The 26659-nt window shown below is 35.5% G+C and overlaps 4 protein-coding genes across 10 annotated transcripts in view; 1 reads left to right on the top strand and 3 right to left on the bottom strand.

The window, feature by feature from the left end:
• Window positions 1-10978: 10978 nt before the first annotated feature.
• Window positions 10979-12678, bottom strand: LOC138309658 (uncharacterized). Its single transcript, XM_069250877.1, has 2 exons — window positions 11980-12678; window positions 10979-11680 (listed from the first exon to the last, which is right to left on the bottom strand). Exons 1-2 carry the CDS (start codon window positions 12617-12619, stop codon window positions 11265-11267), a joined length of 1056 nt encoding a protein of 351 aa, XP_069106978.1. The 5' UTR covers window positions 12620-12678; the 3' UTR covers window positions 10979-11264.
• An 895-nt stretch (window positions 12679-13573) lies between these two features.
• On the bottom strand, window positions 13574-14314 carry LOC138307127 (complement C1q-like protein 2). The gene is made up of 2 exons (XM_069248107.1): window positions 14221-14314; window positions 13574-13920 (listed from the first exon to the last, which is right to left on the bottom strand). Exons 1-2 carry the CDS (start codon window positions 14312-14314, stop codon window positions 13574-13576), a joined length of 441 nt encoding a protein of 146 aa, XP_069104208.1.
• Window positions 14315-15730: 1416 nt separating this feature from the next.
• On the bottom strand, window positions 15731-17410 carry LOC138309648 (uncharacterized). The gene is made up of 2 exons (XM_069250868.1): window positions 16745-17410; window positions 15731-16197 (listed from the first exon to the last, which is right to left on the bottom strand). The coding sequence occupies exons 1-2, from the start codon at window positions 17376-17378 to the stop codon at window positions 15782-15784; spliced, it is 1050 nt and encodes a 349-aa protein (XP_069106969.1). The 5' UTR covers window positions 17379-17410; the 3' UTR covers window positions 15731-15781.
• An 8048-nt stretch (window positions 17411-25458) lies between these two features.
• The window catches only part of LOC138318080 (multiple epidermal growth factor-like domains protein 6), a 163694-nt gene continuing 162493 nt past the window's right edge, over window positions 25459-26659 (top strand). For 5 of the 7 annotated variants that reach the window (XR_011207837.1, XM_069260174.1, XM_069260165.1 and 2 more), the window contains exon 1: window positions 25460-26259. Coding sequence is in view for 6 of the 7 variants with exons in the window: in XM_069260174.1 (XP_069116275.1) it covers window positions 26165-26259 (95 nt within the window). In the remaining variant the exon portion in view is untranslated. Of the gene's footprint in view, window positions 26260-26659 lie in introns of all 7 variants that reach the window. The other 2 variants (XM_069260205.1, XM_069260214.1) reach the window with 1 other exon arrangement.

Genomic DNA, 26659 nt, shown 5'->3' with positions numbered 1-26659 from the left:
CAAAACTGAAAACAGTTTGCGTTCTTTTACGAAACATGCACCTTAAATCGGTGTTCAACGCACTGTCATGCAAGGTACTCAAATCGTATCCCCGTTGTCAAAGGTCAAGTAAGGTTGGTTTTGTATTATTATACATACTATGTACTTCTCTGAACGATATTAACTAAATAATTCAGAACAAAATGGCTCGTTCTCCATTACGAAAATGCAATGGTGACATTTACCTAAAGGTCATACATTTATGTCAAACCTGTCTCATTCAAACACCTTATATGGGTTTGGGATTTATTAGTTTAAACAGTGTATTAACAACCAGGGTCATGTAACGATGTGCCAGTTTTGTTGGTGGAGGAAAGCCGGAGTACCCGAAGAAAAACCACCGACTAGCTGTCAGTACCCGGTAACTGCCCCACATGGGAATCGAACTCGCGACCCAGAGGTGGAGGGCTTGTGGTAATATGTCGACACATCTTAACCACTCAGCCACCGCGGCCCTCATACCCTATAATGATGAAGTTTTGATTCTGATATTTAGATCGCTGAAGGGAAAAATGAAAATCATTTTTAATTCATAAAAGCTTATTAACATTTCAAAGCGTATGTTATAAATCTAACTACATACCGCGAGCCAATAGATGCGAGCAATAAATTATTATTATTACTATTTTTCACGATTTAATGACTCACTATGTTTAGAAATATAAAAATTGTAATTTTAACGTCAGAGCATTATGTCTAAATCAACGGTCTAAGATGAACGTATGTATTTTGCTTCCTGGTGTAGTGGAATTCCTTTTTTCTACGCCGTATATATAGTTACAACGACGGCCTGCGTTATAAGCTATAACTTATCTACTTTTGTCGAATTGTTCAAGAGGTGGGGATTATTGTAGCATTTACAGTTATCAATAAGCAACGGACTCAACCAAAATTATCCAAACTTTTTTTCGCATTTATATTTTTTCTTAAAAATAAGTAGTTTTGGTTCAGATGTGTACGATTATATGCACTGTTTGGTAGCTTGCTATTGGGATAGTACAATTTCTTCAATTTTACACAATCATAAGTTATTACCATACAACAGCAAAACTTGCCGCCACTATCACGCATTTTTTCGTATTATACTAGAATACTTTGATAAAAAGGGGTTGGTTTTTTTGTATCAATGGTAACCTGTTTCAAGGAAGACAACTCCAGAATTATCAAAAATAAAGAAGGTAAATTATGTATATGAAGAAAGACAACTCTCCATTTTAAGTAGCAATGCAAATAAAAAAAATCTTTTGATAGCTTTTAAGGAGGCGAGACTGCTACAAAATGTATCGTCTCATTAACGGCATTTTGTATAGTTGTGTAGGGTGACTTTGAAAGGAAAATTATCGGTCTTTCCAACAGTAGTAATTGCTTTTATGAAGACGTGTCAAAAATGAAAAAATTTAGTCGCTAAAGCTATGTGGCGTAGAAGTTTTGTCTTGGGAGATTTCCATCCATTATATGAATAGAATTATGTAGAAGACGCAATTTACTGATTTTTGATCTAGACCACTAAAACATAAAAAACACTAAGGTCAATCTGGTGGGTCCATTTTTTTTTTTTTTTTTTTTTTTTTTTTTTTTTTTTTTTTTTTTTTTTTTTTTCTTTTTGATTCGATATCGGAAATTCTATTTTTGATGTCATGAATTTATAAACACTTTCCGTGATCACAAATTCTAATTCTGATATCGAGAATTTTAATTATGACATCGACTATTCTAATTCTTTTATTGGAAATTCTGTGTTTCATATCATGAATTAGTCAAATGTTTTTGATATCGGAAATTGTAATTCTGATATGGGGAAATGAATTTCTATGGAGAGAGATTATTGTAAATTGATATGTCAGTGTGATTTCTTAAAGATGCTCCACCGCTGACAAATGGTATTTTTTCTCTTAACAGGAGCAGTCGATTAAGTATTTGTCTTCAGTTATAAAAGTTACTTACTTTACATAATTACCACCATTGAAAAGTTTGAGCTTCTAATTTTAGTTCAACATAAAAATATTAAAACTAATTAATTGCATCTCGAAAAAAATCCGTGGCACTATGTCCTATATGGAATGAAGTACTACTTGCGCATGCGCCAAAAGCAACATAAAGTGTTTTATATTATTTTTTGTGCTAATGAGACATATATAATTAAGCACAAATTATTGTTAAAATAATGAGTATCGTTTAAAAAAAATATGCTCTGTCGGCGGTTGAGCATCTTTAACGTTTCATTCTGATCATGAGTATCCTTGAAATCCAACTGTCCTTATATTCACCCATGAAAAAATTCATCGCAAAACTGAAAGCACTTCAGGAGAAAATAAACTGACAAAACATAGGCCTGCAGAGACCGATATCATCAGTATTATTTCTCGAAGAAAACAAGTAAGAGTTGTCTCCCATCGTACGTTAAGGCTGAGGTTTAACCAAACGAAAGTCATGTCAAATATTGTAACACAGGGTGTAAGTTCCATAGAGTAAATATGCTTCTGTACGGAAGCGTATTAGGCTCACATAAGAAAACACTTTTTTGAGGATAACGAAAATGTTTTATTTGCGCGGCCTATGTGAGCCTATTACGCTTCCGTACTTTTGTGTTCATATGTGGCAAACACACATGTATGGTTGTTGATATATAAACAAGAGGGGCGTAACTTCTTTTGGACCAATTTAGTTTAGGATGCCGCAGTAGAGACCCTTAAAGAAATATTTTCCAGGTGTGCAAATACAGGATTAATTGTTTCACGAATACATTATGTAAAGCTTGTTTGTCCTTGGTGAGATGTACTCGCATCTTCATCCTCGATACTCAAAGGGTTACCTTCACTGTCGTTATATCCACCCCTTGTGTCTAAAATTGTTTGTTTGTTTGTTTGATTTATTAACGTCCTATTAACAGCTATGGTCATGTAAGGAGTGCCTCCCATGTGTACTGGGAGACTGCGGTATGTTCGTGTTGTGTCTTCTTGTATAGTGGAACTGTTGCCCTTTTTATAGTGCTATATCACTGAAGCATGCCGCCGAAGACACCAAGCAACACACCCCACCCGGTCACATTATACTGACAACGGGCGAACCAGTCGTCCCACTCCCTGTATGCTGAGCGCTAAGCAGGAGCAGAAACTACCACTTCTATAGACTTTGGTGTGTCTCGGCCAGGGGACAGAACCCAGAGCCTTCCTCACAGGGGCGAACGCTCAACTCAAGGCCAAAAGTGAGGCGGTGCCAAGGGAGGCATTAGGAAAGATAAAGTCAGTTAGGAAGAAGAGAGAAGAAAAGATCCTAAATTTAGTCGCCTTTTACGATCATGCAATAGGGGCAGCAGGTACAATTCTAACGCCCTACCTGCAGGGCCAGTAAAAAAGACCAATCACAGGCCTGTGGAAGTTACATTGATGAATACGGAGAGCGACACTCAATAGCTACAAAGTCAGCCATAATATACCGTTATTCGATATTTCATGTACAACAAAGGAACAAATTAACTACCCATCCGTTGTCGTACACAGATCCTTCAGTTTTACTACATGTATGAGATAGTCATGAAGTGGATATTACGACTGAAATAGTAAACCAAAGAATATCGAGGATGAGATATTCCATCCCTGTGTAAACTACATTTATTGAGAAATTTAATTATTATGACCATTGAAAATCTATCGATCGACAATCATTTAAATGTTCTACTTAAGCCTTTTCCCACTGCCCATACAATCCTTGAACTTTCGACCACATCTCCAAACATGAATTGGTCACATTTATAGTACCCGTCTTAAACTGGGAACAATGGACTGATTTTACTCTGATAATGCTCATCCCTAATCTTATCAATTTGAGGCGAGTTCGGGGAGAAATCCTTGATATCAGAAGCGCAATAAACTACACTCGCTCCAATAACAGCGGATCACAACCATCCATAACGACAGTCACGTGACAAATGGCGGTTAAAGACAGCAGAAGAAACATTCATTGTTGTCCATGACGAGGGACAATATAAAACCAAGGCCATATGCGGAACTACAATACGGCGTGTGTTAGGGAGAAAGGGTTCCTCACCAAAGCCCATGGATAGATTGAGTTCAAATCCATTCATCATTTTGTAACAATATGTCAACAGCAATTTATCACAATGAATGATTTCGTTTAGCATGAGATATTGACTTTATGGATAAAGTAAAGAAACCCATGGCCATATGCATGGCCATTTCTTTGCTATAAATACTAATACCTTATTTGATACATTTTTTACAAATTTTCAATCCATATTATTGAAAATATGAAATTATTTTATTTGAGATTGTCTATTACAAGATTTGATACTTCCATAATTTTTAGAATTTTAAATTTTTAAATATGGCGTGAAAGATAAACAAAGATATACTTTCTTTGCTTGCAGGCTAATAAACGCTCAAGTTCCTTGTCGATAGAAGTTTTTTTTAACTATAACTGGATTTCTGTAGAATCTTTTTCCATTGACATTTTCTGCCTTAACAGGAAATTTATCAGTCCATATATGGCTGCGCCCTAAACTTCACACTAGGCCCATAACTCAATTACAGTATCACGAAGTACAGATCAGCCAGCGCAGATAAAGTTACACATTATATCTCTGTCGCTTAGATAAATTCACCCTAAAAGAACACCAGAACATGATTCACTTCTACGTACTTAACACTCTTTACACTCCCCCGGGGACTTCAAACATGATTATAATCGGTTATCGATTACTTTTTCCTGTTTCACACATTGTACGACAGCTCAGAGGGACAGGAAACCAAACTGTAGTCTCTAAACATTTCGTACTTCCGGTGTATGCACGTACCTCATGCGCATGTTTAAAGTAACAGTAAGTTTGCTTTAGATGAATTCCAATTGGTAATTAAAATATATTTTTGTTAGCTAGAATGAGGCAAGTAAATATGTGTAAAATATATTTTAGTCTCGTGCAGAAGAATTGAAAGAACTAAGTCTCGTCAATCCAAAGTACATTTACGCAATTGTACTATTATAGTTTAATTTTTGATGCATTTAATTAAGTACTGTGAGTATCTAACTTAAAAATAACAGAAAGAAAAAATTATGTTACCGCGCATTTATTTGTAAAGTTTGGGTAGACCCAAACTTAAAGCCAACGAAAACATTAACTTAATCGTATTAAGCTGCTAAACAAGATATATTACTTATACAAATAAATTGCGATGGCCCAGATGTAAGCACAAGAGAGTTCTTAGGGTAAAAAGAAAACCGTAGTGCCCGGAGAAAACCCAGTTTATACGTAGTTGACCCTAGCAACACGTTGTCGATGCTCGGCTGGCTAGACGTGAAAAGCACGTCTGTAAACCAGTACACCACTCGATCACCCGGATATTGCGTTGTTTTCAGTTGAGAACAGAAATACTTCAGAACAGAACAGAAACCATCACCTCATACATTGTTCCATACATGTTTCAGAGAAGTGGTGGTTGTTATCGTATGCTACCTCCTTAACAGGAGAGCACTTACTGCAGGACAACGGCATCAAATACAGCGCGTGCAAGTCGCGCGCACTGATCATTCATAAGTTTACAGTGGTCGACATAAATACGTGAGAGTAAATTCAAGTTGCTAGAGAGCTTAATGGTTTAAAACGGTTATCTGATTAGAAATTGAAGAACCATGCGAATACAGTATCTCATTCGGCTTAGTATTTTTTGTATTCAGGACCATGTAAATATATTTCTGCATTTCGGAAATATTTCTGAAGATTATAGATATGCATGGTAACTACTACTAATTTAACTTATCTCTCTATCTAAGAGCTTTAAATGTAAAATTGTTTCTTATCGTTTCATCAGACCCATTCAACTCATTTAAAAATAACATAATCAGCGTCAAAGAAATGTTTGGTTTTTTACGAACTGTTAATGTTTTTATTAAGCTTGTTTTACACATTGATTGTGTATTTTCAACGGATGCCAGATGTGATAAATATCATAATAAATCAATGTTCTAAAATCATAAAATTGTCGTACATTTTTTAAAAGATTTATTTTTAATAATCTTATTTGAAAATTCTTCTAAACAAAAGACATAAAACAAATAATAAAACATAAGTTTATCAGACGGACAGGAATATCTCAACCCTCATGAAATATTTTTGGCTGTCAAGCCAAAACCGTATGATATGATTGGGCTACCCGATATCCTACGTGTAGAGCTCTAGTTCACTTGATATAGCTATGCATACGTAGGATCACTTTAGTTTCTCCCTTGCAACCATGGGATTTATTCCAGTGGAGTATACTTGTACAGAATGTCTACCCGTCACTTATGAACCCTCGTACATTTGTATATTTAACAACCATAGAATGCAAGACGTTTTCAAAAAGGTTCTGTAAGAACAAAAATGCACAAGTATTCTAAATATAATATATATATATACTTTCAAACCAATTGTGAGTCTAAAACTGGTATAGTTATTATTTTTATTGTATCCATGCAATCGTAAACCTTCGGCACTTTCCGTAATCCAGAGTTTCTGGTTTACGGAAAGGACCGAATGTTCCCGAATGCGTACCCAGAGTCAGAGACGAATACCGTACAATGTAAATGGAATTAAAATGTCAAGGTCAAAAGTTTGATGAATCGATACGCCCCACTTAATTTGTGATTTGATTATGACAACCAAAACTGTTCTATTTGAATATGATTTCTGGCCTTTTGTAAAACAGTTTATCTGAGTCAATGAAATTTGCATCTGATTTGCATACTGAACGAAGCAAATGCCTAATGTCAGAAATGAAGAAAAAGTGTGTGCGTTAGCAGACTACATTCGATACCAAATCTAAGTCTGAGAAAACATAACTGCAATGATATTTCGAGTTCAGTCCGATTAAAACAATGTAAATTAAGCCATACACAGCAAGGGAAACCTCTTCTTAAATTTCTTCTTAATTTGTGATCATCCCATAGTCAACTAAGTCGTTGTTGACTTTATTACCCCCTAAATATAACGTCTCTATCTCTATATATAATGTATATAAAAAAAATCCATTTTTTCCAATATTTGATGAAATTGCCATATGATGTTCTTAAATCACTTTGTAATAAAGACTAGTCCCGATTTCATATATTCATTGTATCTTCTAAATTAGGATTTTAACTTTGTTGATTTGGCTGTACTTTTTGTGGTTCGGATAAGAAACTAAATGATGTAACACATGTATGGTTAAAGCCATTGTAACACATTGAAAATTTCTTCTTAATTTGTAAACACAACGATCAGAACAGCTTAAATTTACTTCACTGCGCATGCGCCACGATGAATTTTTTTTCACATTTACTGAACCAAAAGACGGTGTGATATTTGAAGCTAAACAAGGCATTAACCAAACATACTTCATGAGTCAAAACGGTACGTGTGTCTTAATGTGAATCGATCTTTATGAACGCCAAAATCACAGCCATCCGCCTGTTAAGTGTCTATCCTTGTCATTCCGGACCCGCTCACCTTCTCCGGTTCCGGCTATTATCAATTTCGGGCGCGCTTGATTGATAGATGTTCAACCCGGCTCGCAGTGCTCAATAACACCGATCTATCGGCTCTGTGCAGAACAAGCCTGACAAACCATTGTCTCGCCAGAACGTCTGTGTTTCCGCCGAGATCGGGAGGAGAGTAGAGAGAGTGTGCACTTAAGTATAATTATTGGTTGTTTTTTTACAGAAAGACAGGACTAAGCTATCAACTGCCCACATACAAATAGCCTTAAACAAAAATGTTTGTCTTTTACGATTCCCTGACTACATAGATATCAATATTTATTTTGATATCGATGACCGATTCTTCTTTCAAAATCGAGGAATAATTCTTAACATGTGCTTTATGGTAGTACCGTAGCGTAAATGAAATGTAGGTCAACTATATCGATATCCAGGGCAAATACGTATGCTAATTATAAATCGGGGGGTACATGTAACCTACATTTGATAAACGTTAGCTATATTCAAGTTTAAACTTTCCTTGTTTTCAGTTTCGCGTTCCTTGTCACTTTTATCTAGTTCAACAATTAGTTAAATTACGCTCATAATTTAAGTATACATATATATATTTTTTTAAATTGTTGTAAAATAAAAAAAGTTTAAAAATAGAACTTTTATTTTAAATGCGTTTTTTGTAGGTGAACAGCAAAAAATATTAACAATCAATAATTTAGTAAATACACGATTAAGTTGATACATAAAATTCTTTGAATTCTTCAAAGTTTATGAATCAATGATCTACATGTAAATATAGAATCGTACAATTTATTTGTATAAGGACATAAAATTCTATTCTTCGTTGATACTTCTGTTTAACGGATGTGTCAGCACCAAGGACAGATTTTTCGATGTCTTCTAAAGTTGTATGTTGAATTTTGAAGAGGGGGTTAAATGACCATCCTAAATCTGTCAGTTTAAAGATCCCTCACTCACTGAATGAGAGCACTGTGCCTGTTTATTCTGTCAACTGTTTATTCAATTTTCATGCGCAATAAAATCGACCATTTCATACTGGTTTATTGAATTGCAGTACAATGTATTAATTCTATATCTCCGGCATACCAAACAAGATGGAATCGTTTCCTATGCAGCCAACTTATCGACCGGAAATACGAGCTTCTTTCATACTGTATAATTATATTTAATGCGCATGCTCGTCCCTTTTTATCGCTTATTGGCCACCTTGATGATCAATTGGCCCAGATTGACCTCTCGCTTTTGTGCATGATGGGTAATTTTATCAACATTTGGCCAAGCGCCGATTACTTGAACTCCGATGGCCACTGAAAAAAGCAGACGACAGTTATTTTGCTATAGGAGCGCGTGATAGATTGCACGTGCCTGCTATTTATTGATATTAAGCAATTTGTACGTAATGCTTCCATAAGTCAATATTTTTGTCGCTAAATTCTCAAGCCGTGATGAACAAAGACATTCATCGACGAAACTACTGAAGAGAATTCGATAATTAAAACATATCGAAGTAATGAAAAAGGCCTTAGAATACAGCCTTTTTCTGATATCTAAACATTAACGCATTTCTTTGAATCGTTGATTGTGGCTACATCTCTGCATTATTTCACTTGTAACATACATTTATGTATTTCCATCTCGTTATTTCGAAATACTGGTTAATATCTATTCTTTGTTTTTTCTTTCGTCCTCCCAAAATCATTTCTCTATTTTTATTTTCAACATAATCATACTTTCCTACCCTTTTAATTTTTTGTTTGGTTTTCATGACTTGACTTAACCTCTTTTTGTGTTTTCAATCGTTTTTCTCTTTCTATATTTATGTATGTTTATTTTTTCTCAGTTGTTATCGCTTGCGTTGATACATTAGCTGTTGCAATACTAAGTAATGCTAACTTGCGCCTGATCCATTGTCATATATTTATTTAAAAAAATGGATCTGTTGCCATCTATCGTTATAACGTGATTTATGTTCTCATAACGAGGTAATGAAATGCATTACGAATATATTTCAAAGCTTACAGCAGTAATAAGAGTTTACCTGGAAATGTGAAAAATTTAACATAAATGTTCAAGTATAACGTATGTAATGGTCGAGGGGTTCCGAAAGCAATAGCTACCATCAAGTCTCTTCGAACATTAGTTCGTTGGGGTTAAGTAAACATATCTGGTTTGGGCTTCACAAAAGACAAAATATTTCCTCAAAAGTTAAAGTTAGAATGACGACAGGAATGTATATGTAGACAGAAAGTGTTCCGAAAGTGGTGATGAGATAAGGTAAAAGCCTGACATCAAATAGATAACCATAACAACATATGTATCAGATGCTATACAGGATCTGCGACATGCCAAGGGCGCATGGCTGGAACGTATAGGGATGTGCTAAAACGTTTGGTGAATTGTATTTACTCTTGGACACTGAACAGTCAATTGTTAATGTAGATCTAGCTACGAAAAGGTTTAGCACGAATATAAATCGGTATCGCACGTTACCTCAAACGATGGCTTTTCATGTGAATATTATGTGCGATAAAACATTGTCGACACAGCAGCACATGAACATGACGTCATCGTCTGTAAGTGATTTTTATACACTTCATCTGCAGTATACAGATTTTTAATCAGACGTTTTAAGAATCGTCATTTTTATTACTAGAATCAGTTTCATCGTCCTTGTCATCAACACTGTATCGTAATAGTCACAGTCTCTGCCAGATTGGTCTGTAACCTCTTCATCATTATCCGTAACAACAACAACAACAACAGCTACAACAAAGTCGATAACAACACACCAACAGAAGCAGTAATGTCATCACAGAACCAGCAGCAACAGTTTTATGTCAACAGCGGTAGAGGCAACTCCAATGGAAGCAACACTAATATATAAAAAAAAAAAACATTTCACAGCATCAACAGCAATTTCAATCACTTTTTCAAATCAGTTTTGAAGCACATCTTGGCAAGTAAAGCAGGACCCACTATCACCTTACTTATGTGTGATTACGATCTGCTGTATATTTGATGCGTGATTGAATTGTCTAAATTCTCAAAATCTGGTTATAGATAACAGTCTACCACTGACATGGACGCCGTCTTACGTCGAACATCAGGACCATGCTCACCGATGGTCATTATGAGTTACGTCATGAGTTAAGTGTTTGAGTGATACTGGACAAAAGACACACACAGATAAAACACCACTTTTGTCTTGGACGTAATACGTTTGCTGAAGATACTGTCCTTGGATGACCTTAGTTACTAAACTGACCTTAATAAGAACCAAACAATGGACAGCTAGCATTTTGTAAATTTAATGTCGTCATTGGCAAATATGAATTGGTCGCCTCAAAAAGCTTCGACGTTTTAAACATATGTAACGATTTCCCATTTCCAAATATGTGACGTTACTTCATCCTCGAGGATATGATGTTGGTCGGTGTGTGCAAGTGTGTAATTGAATACGAAGAATGCTGATATATTTTTTTATAAAGCAGATGAAAAGCTTATTATTTATAATATATCAGTATATTAAGACAGGTTCCCGAGAAAAACACAGTATTCCTATCGTCAGTAACTGGTAAGTTCTTCATGTAATTCTCGGTTGCGTTGCTAACGAAGAAAACCACGTTACTTATTGGACAAACGTACCCCACGCATCCAATAACACGTGACAACAAAGCTATTGAATTCTGCATAATTATTTTAATTAACCAGGTTAAACATATGATTTATGTTTTGCTGTTTTAGGCGGCGTAAACAAGAAACGCTGTGAACATGCTCAGACTGTCAATTGTTGCATCAGAGACATGATCGCTTACCCGTAACCAAACTTCATCCCCAGGGTTAAGGATTAGGGTAACTGTAGCCGATCCGAACCCCCAAGCATTATTGTCTCCTCCACCGGCAGTGCTGTGTCCAACGGCGGCACCATTACGGACAAGTGCAGTTTCTAGTACATGGTTGGCGTGATGGATTCGGGTACTCCACGAGAAGACATACACTCCGGCCTTCTGACAAGTAAATATCCCAGTAGTCGGATGGTATTCGTTGTTGCCGATGTTTGTTTTGATATCTGAGAACGAGATCGTATGTCCGTAACTTGGGTCAGTCAAAGGCTTTCCTAGGAAGGCATGGAAAGCAACCCAGTCACCAACTGATGCTGAAAAAAAATTTCAGTTGACAGTTTTAGCTAATATTTTTTTTAGAAATTTTAATATTTTCGAACATATGAACATGAACATGTACAAGAACAAATCGTATCATGGACGATTTTCACACAATATCGACTGTTGCAGTTGCACAATGAATATGTTATCAAGTTGGTAATTGTATATTATACCGTTCATGTTAATAGTCTCAACGCAGACAATAAAGGGTAAATACAAAATACCTATATCGGGAAAAGGCAAATATGTCTTAATGTTTACAAAAAACCAAATCATATCAATGAATACTTGCCAACTCTTTGGTTTGACCTAGACGATGTTCTTTTAGCCTGGTTAAGCCGTAACTTTCCTGATCGCTTCAAGTCCTTTGGATGTTTGTTGTGTGTGTGATGCACTTCTGACTTGTTCCATATCAGGGGATTCCTATCCCTTAGTTGTACATTATCATTTAACGTATTTGACAATTGCGTACTCCGTTCTTGAGCGGTGCGCATGTTTTTCGACTCTGCAAAATCGTGAATTTCAAAGCCTTTATTCCTTTTCATGGCCATGCTTTCTTTGGTACTGGCACAGTTGTTTTCCACTTCTCTCATCCGATTAATCAGAATCGCTTCATCTTTTTCACGTGAATTCTCAATTTCTTCAAGGCGATTTCGAAATGCCTCTGCCTCCTTTGCGCGCATGTATTCTGACTCTTCAAGACGATTGGTCAATAATTGTATATCATCGGCATGTATTCTTTCCAGCTCTTTTAGACGAACTTTCAAACTCTTGATTTCTTTTGCAAGCGTATTATCAATTTTATCCATTTGTCTTTCACCCAAATATTTCTCAACAGCATCACGGATGTCCTGCGGCAGTGGAATGCTTACTTCGGTATTCACAAGACTGAAAGTCCCCACATAGACAAAGAAATGTATTAAGCCAAACATTTGTAATGTTCTACGTCAATTCCTGTATAGGTTTTAATGCCACCTGTCAGTGTTCAGAATCTTATCAACTGACACTGTGATAAGAATACAACCTGGAAGTTAAATGTAGATCTGGAAAGAATGACGGTATCGTTATAAAAAAACCCTGACCTACACTGACATCACAGACAAAGAGGTCATGTTACACCACTACATGTACATACCGAGAGGCATATATCTACATACAATATGTATATGAAAACAATGTCGGATTCCGAGGAAACGAAGCTAAACCATAAACAAAACTGTATCTATCTTTTAGCGTCAGCATGTCCTTACTGATCATATTGCTTGATCGTAGGAAGTGTTTTGGATCTAAACTTCTTTAATCTTTTAGAATACTCTCTTCATCCTTATTTACGATGTACATCAAAGCAACGACTACGACCATACTGAAGCATTATTAAATCTTACATTTTGTTTTACAAATATACAAATCTCTATCTAACACAAAGTCAGATATCTTTCCTGCTTTATATGTCATAGCATTATTTTGGTCTTTACTGTGGTCGCCGCAGGCGAGATGGATTTTCATGGATGTGTGTGTGGGGGGGGGGGCTAAGGTTAATGCAAAGAATGCTAGAAGACTTTTTGTGTTTTTGTGTATGCAAAGCAGATGAAAAGTTTATTATTTACAAAATGTATCATATATCAGTAAACTAAGACAGGTTCTCAAGAAAAACACAGTATCCCTATCGTCAGTACCTGGCAAGTGCTTCATGTAAGTCTCGGTTGCGTTGCTAACGAAGAAAACCACGTTACTTCTCAGAAAGATGTAGCCCACTCATGCAGTAACACATAACAAAGCATATTTCATTATGTATAATTATTTTAATTAACCAGGTTAAACATATAATTTTTATTTCGCTGTTTTAGGCGGCGTATAAAAGAAACGCTGTGAACATGCACAGTCTGTCAATCGTTGCACAAGGGACATGATCGCTTACCCGTAACCAATCTAGCTTCATCCCCAGGGTTAAGGATTAGGGTAACTGTAGCCGATCCGAACCTCCACGGATTATTGTCTCCTCCACCGGCAGTGCTGTGTCCAACGGCGGCACCATTACGGACAAGTGCAGTTTCTAGTCTATGATTGGAGTCATGGCTTCGGATACTCCACGAGAAGACACACACTCCGGCCTTCTGACAAGTAAATATCCCAGTCGTCGGATGGTATTCGTTGTTGCCGATGTTTGTTTTTAGATCCGAGAACGAGATTGTATGCCCGTTAGCATGGAAAGCAACCCAGTCAGCGACGGGGGCTGAATAGATAATTTAGCTGACAGGTGTGGCTAAGATTTTTGTAGAAAATATTTTGTTACATAAAAACATGAGCATGTGCGAGAACAAATTGTATTATGGACGGTTTTCACACAATATCGGTTGTTGCAGTTGCACAATAACTACATTGGTAACTTGTCAAATTTGTAATTATATATTATACCGTTCATGTTAATCGTCTCAACGCAGACAACACTAGGAAACTACTAAATGATTATATCGGGAAAGGCCAAATATTTTTTAATGTCTACCAAAAACAAATCATATGAATGGATACTTGCCAACTCTTTTGTTTGACCTAGACGATGTGCTTTTAAGCCGTAACTTTCCTGATCGCTTCAGGTCCTTTGGATTTTTGTTGTGTGTTTGATGCATTTCTGACTTGTTTCTAATTATATATATATAATCGGGAGATTCATATCCCTAAGTTATATATAATCATTTAATGTATTTAGCAATTGCTTATTCCGTTCTTTAGCGGTGAGCATGGTTTTTGAATCGTGAATTTTAAAGTCTTTTTCATTCCTTTTCAAGACCTCGTTTTATTTGGTACTTGCACAGTTATTTTCCACTTCTCTCATCCGATTGATCAGAATCGCTTAATCTTTTTCACGTGAATTCTCAATTTCTTCAAGGCGATTTCGAAAGGTCTTTGCCTCTTTTACGCACATGTGTTCTGACTCCTCTAGACGTTGGGTTAATACTTGTATAACCTCGGTATGCATTCTTTCTAGCTTCTTGAGACGAATGTTCATATAGTCTCTTCATTTCTTCTGCAAGCGAATTATCAATTTCATCCATTTGTATTTCAGATGTCTTTTGATGCCACCTGTCAGTGATCAGAAGCTTATTTGTAACGGCATGAATAAAAATGGTCTGTAGCGTCAATGATAAAAAAAAAACCGTCACGAACGCAAGTTCGTTTCCGAATGAATGACGGTGTTGTTATCATGAAACCTGATATCGGATATAACGTGATCACTCTAGACCTCATGCACCGATACAAACTGGAAACCTTGATTCATGGACGGCAAATCCAAATTTGGGAAAACCTCATTTAGACAGATGAATTAGTAGAAAATTTCATATATATAGGAACTTTTAGACTATTTAGGCAACATAAGCTTAATATGTTGGCTTGGCAATATACATATATGTAGATAAAATATACATTATTTAAAAAACAAAAACTATGTCTCATATCATTGCATTGTTTAGTATGGAATCGCACGTACATACATCTAATATATCCCTATATATATAGATATGGCAAAAAAAATATTACAAAAACATTTAACTTTCCTGAGAAACCGATTGACCTATATTTGCATTCATTTGTTATTTCTACAATACTAACTAACCAAGCCAAAGTGAAGTATATACCGGTATATATGACATCCAAAACGTGTCCATTATGACGTCACTAGTATTTACAAGGTAACATCAACGGATTACCGTTAAAATGTCTGTTTCATCTTGTGACATTAATTGTCGTTGCGAAATGGTTTTCCTGGTCTAACCTAAAACATTTAAAACACAGACCCCCTAATGGGTTAAGAATAAAAATATCAGCATTGATATCTTCGTTTGGAAACTATAGTTTATATAGTTGTTAGAGCTTGCAGACAATCATCTCATAATGCGCTACGCGTATTATGGAGATGTTCGGGAAAGCTCGGGCATCTAAATAGGCCAATAGACCACAGAGTCCATATGAAAACAGTTTAATGCTTAAATGGTCAGTATCTCACTCACGTAATACCAATATGAAAACAAAGCCTCATAGTCTGACTAGGTATTTTAATGAACCAGGCAAGTTAAACATTTTGATATCGTGCTGATTTAGTCTGCGTGTACTAAAAATACTGATAACATACTCATTTTGTCAATTGTTACACCGACAACAACACCCGATACCCGCACCCACACTTCATCGCCATGATTCAGGTAAAGGGTTACTGTAGCTGAGCTGAACCCCCACAAACTTGCGTCTCCTCCACCGGCAGTGCTGAATCCAACGATAACACCATTGCGCATAAGTTCAGTATCTACTCCATGGTCAGCTTCATGGATACGGATACTCCACGAGAAGACGTATATTCCGGCCTTCTGACAAGTAAATATTCCCGTCGTCGGGTGATATTCGTTGTTGCCGATGTTGGTTTTTACATCTGAGAAAGGAATCGTATGCCCGACACTTGGATTTGGTAATGGTGTTTCTAACATGGCATGGAAGGCAACCCAGTCAGTGACAGGGGCTGAAATATATATAATTCAGGTCGCAGTGCATGCTAGAAAGATCTGTGAAGAAATTACGATAACATGTTTACATATGTTATGTACATGTACATGTGTGGGATACATGTGTGGGAAGTAAGGAGACAAAAGACGTAATGCTTGACAGTTCTGTTCATGTAAGTTTTTTTGCACATTTGTTACAATCATATATACGTTCAAATTAATCACAGTCTGTAAAAAGTATTCGAATAAAACAAATGCAAAGCATATAAGATATTTTATTTTTTTTTTTATTTTTTATTTTCGAAAGTAATATAAATGGACACAACACACAAACACTTGCATAAACTCATTCACAATACTTCATCAAATTGTACGTTATGAGACATCCATAAAAAACATATATGCAAACCATAACGCACATATATGCATGCTCTCACTCTCTCTCTCACACACATACACACACACACACTCACATACATACCGACAGACAGACAAGACATTGATATTTTAAAAAGACAACGCATCAATGTCTACCAAAACCAAATGGTATAAATGGATACTTACCAACTCTTTGGTTTGTTTTAAACGATGTTCTTTTAGCCTGGTTAAACCGTAGATTTGCGGATCGCTTCAAGTCCTTTGGATGTTTGTTGTGTGTGTGATGCACTTCTGACTTGTTCCTTATCAGGGGATTCCTATCCCTCAGTTGTACATTATCATTTAACGTATTTAGCGTTTGCTTATTCTGTTCTTTAGCGGTGAGCATGGTTTTTGACTCGTGAATTTTAAAGGCTTCTTCATTAGTTTTTAAGACCTCGTTTTCTTTGGTATTGGCACAGCTGTTTTCCACTTCTCTCAACCGATTGTTAAGAATCGCTACATCTTTTTCATGTGAATTCTCAATTGCTTCAAGTCGATTTTGGTAGGCCTCTGCCTCCATTGCGCGCATGTATTCTGATTCTTCAAGACGATTGGTCAATAATTGTATATCATCGTCATGCATTCGTTCCAGCTCTTTTAGACGAATTTGCATACTCTTCACTTCTTCGGTAAGCAAATTTTCGATGTTATCCCTTTGTCTTTCAGACAAATATTTTTCAAAAGCATCACGGATATCCTGCGGTAGTGGAGTACTAACTTCGGCATTCACAAGGCTGAAAATCCCCACATAGACAAAGAGAAGTACTAAACCAAACATCTCTGATGTTGCTCCTCAATCCCTTTTGCGGTTTGAGGACCACATGTTAATGGTCATGTGTTTATCAACTGACATAGTTCGACCTTATCTACTAAAGCGGTCAGTAGTGCAACTACTGATATAAATACATCTACTTCTGAATACAACTGTTTCTGAAATGAATGACGCATGTGTTTCGTGATCATAAAAAGAATTTCAATTGTACGAAAATAGTATCTGCGTTACTGACAGATTATTGCAATCAGCTGTGTCAGGCCCATTTAAATGTATTATTTTTAAATCTTTGGCTCTATTTTAGTAGAATTTTAATACCTGAGATACTTTATCAAATAATCGTAATAGTCGTTAACACATATTTACAATCTATGTATCCAGTAAGCTGCTTGTCACAGTAGTAATTTAATACTGTTCCTCTACTGGGCGCCTGACATCTTTGTTTATGATTTGTAATACAAAATATATATAGTTCGAATAATACGTAGGCGCCTCATTGGTTATTGTCCTCCGTCAGTTTTTATATCGCGTTACGTCATTGGTCTGTCCGTCGCTACGAGGAATAAAAATTTTTCGATGCGCATGTGCGTATCGAGGCTCCAGCGAGTTTTCCTCCATCCATCCATCTGAGAAGCTGGTATTTTCGTAGCTCCAGATCCAGGTAACTTTTACCATACTGGAAACTCCTAAATTTATTTATTTAATTGTTTATTTATTATTACAACGGCACCAGGCTACGTTAGTAAAACCGAATGATTTATATTGGAAACGTTTTTATTATTAAGTTATAAAATATTATTAGTGCGTCTGCTAGGGGTTGCCCCCTAAATAGGCACTCGAGGAGGACCCGAGCTCTGGCCCCCAATCAGGTTGCCCCGAATTGGTGTGACGTAGCCCCAAACATTCTTGGGGAAATACATTAAAACATATACATATTGTTTAAAAAGAAGTAAAGATTATATATGTGTCTTGAGGAACTAATATTTATACATATGTAGCATAAACATTATCCATATACAATGGAATACAAAATAATGTATATCATGAATTTTAGCAATAATTTTCTTCAAATCCGTTATTTCTCTACATTCTGTTCAATTTTATTGTGTACTTCATTACAAGATTACAGCCTCGTGGATAATCGAGTAAATATGGTAGGTTGTAAAAGTTTTCAAATGAGTGTAAGATAGTCTTATTTAAAATCAATGTTATTGGACCAGTAATGAATACTAAGTCCTATGTGTATACTAAGTCCTATGCATATCAAAACCATGACCTAAGGTCCATTTTAATGTAACAATGTTACAATACAATCCAAACTGTATTTGTACCTGGGCTTTAGATTGGCCCTGCTGCTCACATCCCTTGATCATGAGAGAGGATAAAGCTTTGGAAACATCTTTCTTTCTTCATGTTACAAACTTACAGTTGTTCCACTTTATTCTCCTTTATGTCTCAATTCACATACAACGCCGATCGCAATACATATTCTTTATTGCGGTCTTCGAATTCGCCAATCCGGACAGTGCACAAAGTCAGTTGTCGTTCCTATTCATTTTTGTGCTGAGGAATTTAGATTTCATCTTTTTTTTGTGATTTCTTTGTAGTCACCTAGCGTTTCGAGAGTTCCTCTTCATGCATGTCCATATGTGCTCGAACTTTATGTGTTTCATATGGGATCCAGTTTTTCTGCCTAGTTTTCTACCGGTTGCAAAATTCAATCACGAACCGGACCAGACTCTCGTTTAGAGCGGCGAGAGTCTGGGGAATGCGAGACTAATTATAACTTCCGGGTCATATCAGAAAACCGAGTTGCATCACGTGACCGACATCGGCGATACCCGTATAGATCGGAACCTCCCGAGTCGTATGACGTGGTCAATATCGGCAATACCCGTACAGATCGGAACAGATCGGAACAGTTCAGACACTTCTAAGTTATTTTAAACGTGTACACGTTAAAAATCAATATTTTAATTTAATTGTGTAATAAATGTGCGAATTCGAACTTTACAAATGTCGGTAAATATCGAATGTTTAAAACTTAGAGAGGAGGGGAAAAATAAATAGAACACTCTAAATACTTTTTCTATGCCAAAAATTCAACAAATCTCAGACCATACAAATTCTAAAACAAAAAAAAAACAATTAAGATTACTAAAGTTAGACTTTGTTAAAGAAAGGGGAACAGTATACAAGCTTCCCTATATTTGAATCAAGAAAACATCATTTACTTATATTATTTATGACGATCGTATATATCTATTATTTGAATTAGAGATGCAGTCATATTAAAGAAATAATTATAAAAAGTCGCACCTGGGATGTATTTTGTTTTAAATTCTTATGGTATATATATATACCCACTACATTATTAAACTTCTGACACCGACCCACGCTGAGCACAGTTGAAGCTGAAGAACCATTCTATCAACTTCCTTCTAAATTCTCCTGATTAGTAGATAAATTGTTTGCAGTTTACTCGGATCAGATGAAGACGGGCGGATCTAATTTATCTATATAAAATTGCACTTTGAGATAATTTTAATTAACCAATTTAAAATCTTTTGAATTACATGTGATAAAACAATTTGATATTACTTAAGGAGAAATGTGGCCTTACACCTGCTATTGACTTTACAGAGTTATCTTTCCTTTAAATGTTTTGGTATTAAATTTTATCTTTAGTAAAATCTGAAATATTTTAATGCACAGTAATACCTGAGTCTCATGAAAATATGATTCACTAAAATGAAGAATGTTTAAGTTGTAATACATTGAAAGATGGCTGTTATGATCCAGATTCCAATGTTTATCAACATTAATACAAATGTGCATTTCGAAAATTCGCACATTTTGAGAGTAATGCATGAACATACAGTTAATATATTAAAGTTAGTAGTTTCAACTAAAATAGTAAACCAGTTTGATCAGTATCCGTTTAGGGAAATCAACCGAATTTTAGAACGGTCCAAATATTACCACAGGGACCTGAAATGCTAATTATAAAAATTCTGATGTAAAGCCATAACGAATTTGCACTTAATTTACTCATCAAAGTTTGTCCATACCATGATCACAGGGAACTGTGATATCGTTATAAATATATATATATAAAACTTAACAGACGCGAAACTTACTTCCATACCATTATCATCACAGGGACCTGAGATATACAAAGTGAAACATATCAAATGCGCGTTTTATATCATCGAAGTATTATCACGGGAAATTTTGGTTAAGAATGACGATGTATGATAATTTCTAGATATTATTTATATTGAATGCAATGCACCTTTTCTACGGGTACTCCGGTTTTCCTCCACCATCAAAACTGGCACGTCGTTACATGATAGGACGTATAACTAAACAAACCAAACCAATCTATAAATAAAGTGCGCTGCGTATTAAAAGGAAAGATTCTGCGTTGTACAGAATGATAAAGAAGAGAGACAACTTACCGGGTATTCCCGTTCTAATGTACCTGCACCACAGTTACTTCCCTTCGTCTCACGCCGTATACGTGAAGTGAAATGAAGGGGAGTAACTCTGATAGATCAGCATTTGTTTTTTTAACGTCCTATGAAAAGCCAGGTTCATGGAAGGAGGGTCATGTAAGGACGTGCAAAGTTTCTTGGTGGTGGAAAGCCGGAGTACCTAGAGAAAAACCACCGACCAGCGGTCAGTTCTATGCAACTCCCCCACATTGGATTCGAACCCGCATCCCAGTGGGGGAGGGCTTGTGGTAATGTGTCTTGACATCTTCTCAAATCTCTTTGGTGTCAGCTGCACCGACTTTTTGTTGGTTTATCATTGCGTGTATATCATAAATTTCATATTTGATGGCGTTCATTATGTGGCAATCTAATAACTCAAACTTTATAACATTTATGTATATACATATATACATTACGTGGTTAATCCAGCCATGTCCATGATGCCGTGACCATCTAACATGCGGTTTTTCAATAGATTGATGTTACATCTCAGAATTTCCGGTTCGACATTCCATTCCGATGAAGAAACAAGGTTTTGTCATATGATCGTACATCTAGTCCATTTTCGAATTCTTCTATTTGAAATGATCATCATGGATATCGTCTTACAATTATTATCTAAATAACATGGACAATATAACACAGTTTTTTCTTGTTGTATGTTGGATGCATAAACATTTAGTTTTTTTTTTTTCATTTACAAAATTACTTACTTTGCACCGAAAGCAAATTAATTATTTTATATTACTTTTTGTGTTAATTAGACATATACATACATGATTAAACATAAATTTTTGTTCAAGTGATGAACATCGTTTATGCTAAGTCGGCGGCGGAACATCTTTAAAGTTATTAATGTAGGTTAAGACAACTAAAACGTTTGGAAATTAGTTTGAGAGGTTAATTTTAGTAGATTGTAACTACATGTCATTCCTGAGTCCATGTGTTCCAACTATTGCAATTATCTATCAATTGGAAACCCACGCTGTTGGAACAATAAATGAGCAAAGCACGTGCACCTGTCGGTCGATTTGAAGACAACATTATGATTTTATCCACTTTAATTTACTCTTCGTTGGACCGACCTGGATATTTCGATTGTCTCCCTTCCTTCGCAAAAACTCGTTAAACGTACCAAACGACATACATGTACATGTATCGACCTCCACCCCAAAGCATCCCTTGATGGTCATTTTGATAATGTATTTTGCAAAAGTACAATACTACTAAACCATTAATCTAAACTCGCTTTCATACCAAATACTGTTCATTGTTTAATGAACCAAAACGATTTGTACACTATACTCATAAATATTTAACGTACTATTACGTTTTGGAATTTATTTCACAAGATCATATTCTCTGCAACGTCAGCAATTTTGAAAAGATCATATTTATTTTTTTAAAACATTTGTGTAACTTAATCTGCATCACAAGTTAATCTAAATTAGAATCGAATGAGTTTACTTTAAAATATGAATTGTAAGCGTAACTTTACTATTTTTTGTTACAGTCATTGCAACTATGTAGGCATGATTATGTGCAAATAATACGAATGTACAGGTAAATTCAAACATATCTATTTCCTAAATAGTTGGGATCGTTTTAATTTTCAATATGTTCAACCTTTATTTGTCACAAACACGCTGTGCTTGATATATTTTATGTTTATTATTCAATAACGTTATTTAACCTATTCAATGTTGGGGCGATAAATATAAAAGGCCATTAAATACAATACACACACCTGTGTCTGTGATTACAAACATTAAAATAGTTTAATCATTGAGTTTCTTAGTACGTTTACATAGATCAAAACGCCCCAGATGGTAGACCGACCTTTAATTCATTGTAAACATCCCGACACATTAAAATATTCTTACTACCTAATCAATTTGTACTAAAACATCGTCTTGTTAAACTCAACAAAAAAAGTATAATTTTCCTGTATTTTGACATTTGAGATATTATATATGTTCAGCCAAGCGTATCCGATAATTTTCTAGTTCATATCTCGTCAGGTTTATTGCTGAAATTCGTTTGATACTGGTCAATCATCCGAAACAGACTGATATTTCTGTGACTTGAGAAACAGAGTTTTATCTCAGCATTCACCGCCTTTGATAGTCGTTTATAGTGCAGATATCTTAAAGGCACACATCCTCTGTCTAAGTACGTATTGTAAAGATAATATATAGTGTTCTCGTGTACAAATGAGTAAAAGGATATATTCTTCTGTTTATCTGTCTTCCTCCTGTCTGTTTTTCTGTTGGTCTCTCTTTCTCATCCTCATCATCCTCTTCATCTTCTTCCATTCTTGATATACTCGATTTTTAAGGTTCGAAGTCCTAATTTACCGTTATAAAAAGAAAATATAAAGAAAGCAACGAGACGTTTGAAAACTGCATGGGTTGTTAATTTGTATGTTTTTCGAGAAAAATCAAAAGTCTTAACATGTTTAAACCTATGTGCATCATACTTAGACATTTAGTTATTTAGTTAGTTTGTCTATGCCATGAATATAATCATAGTTATCCAATAGAGTTTTAAGATATTTAGTGTAAAAAAGACATTTGAGATCCGACCCCCCTCGCACATCCGCCCCGATAGTTCCATTGTTTTCAATGGCAATTAAGTAAAATTTCGCTTCACAAATGATGTACATTTTTTAATTGATATTTTAACTATCTCTTTACAAATGAACTTATACTTGAACCAACATAACTTGCAAGTTGAAATAATTCCATATGCGTGTACCATTTGTATATAAAACGAGGAAAACGGGGGGAGGGATAACGAAATTGCTAACTTTCCACTTGTCAAGAGATGCTTTGTTTAAAGCACTTCTTAATGGGTTAAGTTGTTCAAATGCAGGTCGAATTCGCCTGCACAGTTAGAAACCAAGCAACCTTTTATTCGCTATTTATTTTCATTTAGAAGACAAATTAGCACTTGTGTGCCTTTAATGATTATTTACACGTTTTTGTACTCGACTGCCGCAACAATGACGTTTTCAGATTTTTTTATTTATTTTTTTCGTGTTTCTTGCTTAAGATTTAATCCTAAAATATGCAGAGATTTTATAATAGATTTTTCCCCGAGAGTACGAGCTATTATATACGGTTACACATTCAGCAGGAAATGACAGTATATGAATTTCCGCACGCGATATTGATCTTGAGCAGAAACATCTACCAACAAAGAGGGGAACATATATGTTTACAATCCAATACTTGAACTAAATCTCTGCATGTTATTCGCTTGATAAGAGTAATAACATGAAGAACTGGTTCTTCAGTTAAGATTTAAGAGATTTTATAAATAAAACGGTCCCTCATTTTCAGTAACCAGTAAAACAAAAGGGAGGAAACTCCTATATTAAAACAATGCTCCTCCCCATCGCCTTTTCCTCCCATCCCACCCCGTATTTATTTCACATTTATATCAAAACGATCTGTATATATCCACATGTACACAAAGTTTCAAATGATTAATCCGGAACCCCCCCCCCCCCCCCCCCCCCCCCCGGTGAATAGATAGATATTCTAATATTCTCGTGATAATACCCGATGAGTTCAGGATAAAATGATTAAAGAACAATAACTCCTTAAACCGAAATCAGGGCCGATAACTCTTTAATACTATAAATAACGGATGACTATCTTCAGAATTAAATTGAAAGCTAAATGAATCATGACGTAAGTGTATGAATTCTCATATGTATTTGATGTTTTGTATAACACTGAGATATCAGTAAATAGTATCACAATCTTATGAGCATCTGAGTCATTTTCTAAAAATTACCACACACTTAAGCAAATAGACCCCTATTACAAATCGTTTCCGATCATTTAAACGATGTTCGACATGACATCGTATGACATGCTCTGGTTTTACATGAAATCATAATGTTTTGTTATGTAGTATTATGTAAATAATTGCTATTTGGGAAATGAGTAACTCGTACCGGAAGTACACCCTCCAGGTTATACTTAAATTACGTATTTGTTTAATATGTTATAGCTGAAATAATTTTACGATTTAACTTTATCACAGAGATTTTGTCGTTGTATATTCGATAATTTTTAAAACTTATCAGTATAAGTTTCTTTTAAAAACGTTCAGAATTAATTATCATTTGAAATATAGATATAATATTGACCCGATCTCTTGAATACAGTTAAACATAATGATGCTAGTCATATGTACATTCTGAAATGGTTTTGATACAATTCAATAGCCCCAAAAAATAAATTCCATGCTCCCTCGAACAATTATGTACTTGTATTAAATCCTTTCATTAAAATATAATAACTGACCATATCAATAAATCTAGAAATCTTTAGCTCTAATTCTCCTTTTCATGTACCGTACTTTAAATAATTTCAACTCTGATTTGAATTACACGTATAGCTATAATTTTTCTTTATAAATTTCCTATAAGAAGTTGTATTTAGTACGGAGATTGTATACCGGGGTCTATATATGGGTATACTGTAAGAATATCGTGGTTGGATACACTTGGATGAATTCGTATAAGGCTATACTAGGAGACACGCGCGTTTTCCCCCTCCCGTCTAGTGGTGTGTATGCACTTCGTTTTAACAGTGGTCTCTTATACATGTTCGGGACCAAACGCACTACGAGTGTCGCTGAAATCATAGCGTGTATATTAAGTAAACCGTCGGTGTATATGTAACACGTGTGCAGTAAGGAACGAACATTTTACTGAATGGAAAACTAAATAGTTTAAATAGCGAACACACCTGCCTTCGGAGCCAGGTGAGACAGGAGCTTGTTAGCATGAGGGATATTTTCGTGGTACAGAACGTGTACCTGTGCTGTATATTACAGGTACAAAAGTGTTTTCGTGTGTGAGCCTTTCGGGTGGATAACTTCGTCATAATTTTCGTCCTTTATTAAAAGGAACGTCCACCGCGGAATATAGATTTGATAGCCTGGATGTATATATATTTGTCGCTGAACCTATCGTGGTATGAAGGAATCGGTAATTATGTGAGAGCAAGGGAATACGATCGTGTAGGAAGTCTCGCGCTGTCTAATATTTATGCTGTACAGTTTGTGTCCCTCAGGAATAAAGCTATGATTTAAAATCAGTGTTTCTTTAACAGCGGAGCAGCTTTCTCTAACTCCGGGGATTCGACGTAGTCTAAATTGTGTGTGTATATTAAAACTGGCATTGTCACATCGGAGGAAACAAAGGGAATTAAAAGAGAAATATTTAATTTTCTCTTCATATTTTAAATTCATTTCCACTTCAGGGATTACTCCATCATGAATATGGATTACAATTGGATCTTAAGAAGAACTTTAATATTATTGCTATTTAAAATTTCTTTGCACTTTTGCGCGGAGTTAAGAGCAGGAATGTAAGTACAGACATTTATTTACATTTTATCATATCATTAGTATATACGTTTACCTGTGTAGGTATTTATATACGTCTCGTATCTTGTCATTTTGCATGTATATGTGTGTATATTATAAGCGTACCATTGTAAGCGAATCCTGGTGTTTACATGCTAAAGATAGCATTTCGCCTGCCGTGTTGTATTTCACAGGTGCACATTTCAGAAGTTGTAATATATTCGCTACCGCATGTCATGCCGATAGCTCATTACAATGCACGTGCTTTCATATTAAATCAGATTAGTTTGAATTTTTAAACGAACGTATACGTTAAATGGAATACGGAGGTGTTTTTGTAAGAAGAGTAACCGATACGTTGAATTGTCACTCTAACGGCGTAAATCGCATATCTGCATTTAA

This window comes from Argopecten irradians, chromosome 1, assembly GCF_041381155.1.
Source record: "Argopecten irradians isolate NY chromosome 1, Ai_NY, whole genome shotgun sequence".
NCBI classification, from domain to species: domain Eukaryota; kingdom Metazoa; phylum Mollusca; class Bivalvia; order Pectinida; family Pectinidae; genus Argopecten; species Argopecten irradians.
Note: the sequence above shows the minus strand (reverse complement) of the source record. Positions and strands in the feature narration are given on the sequence as shown.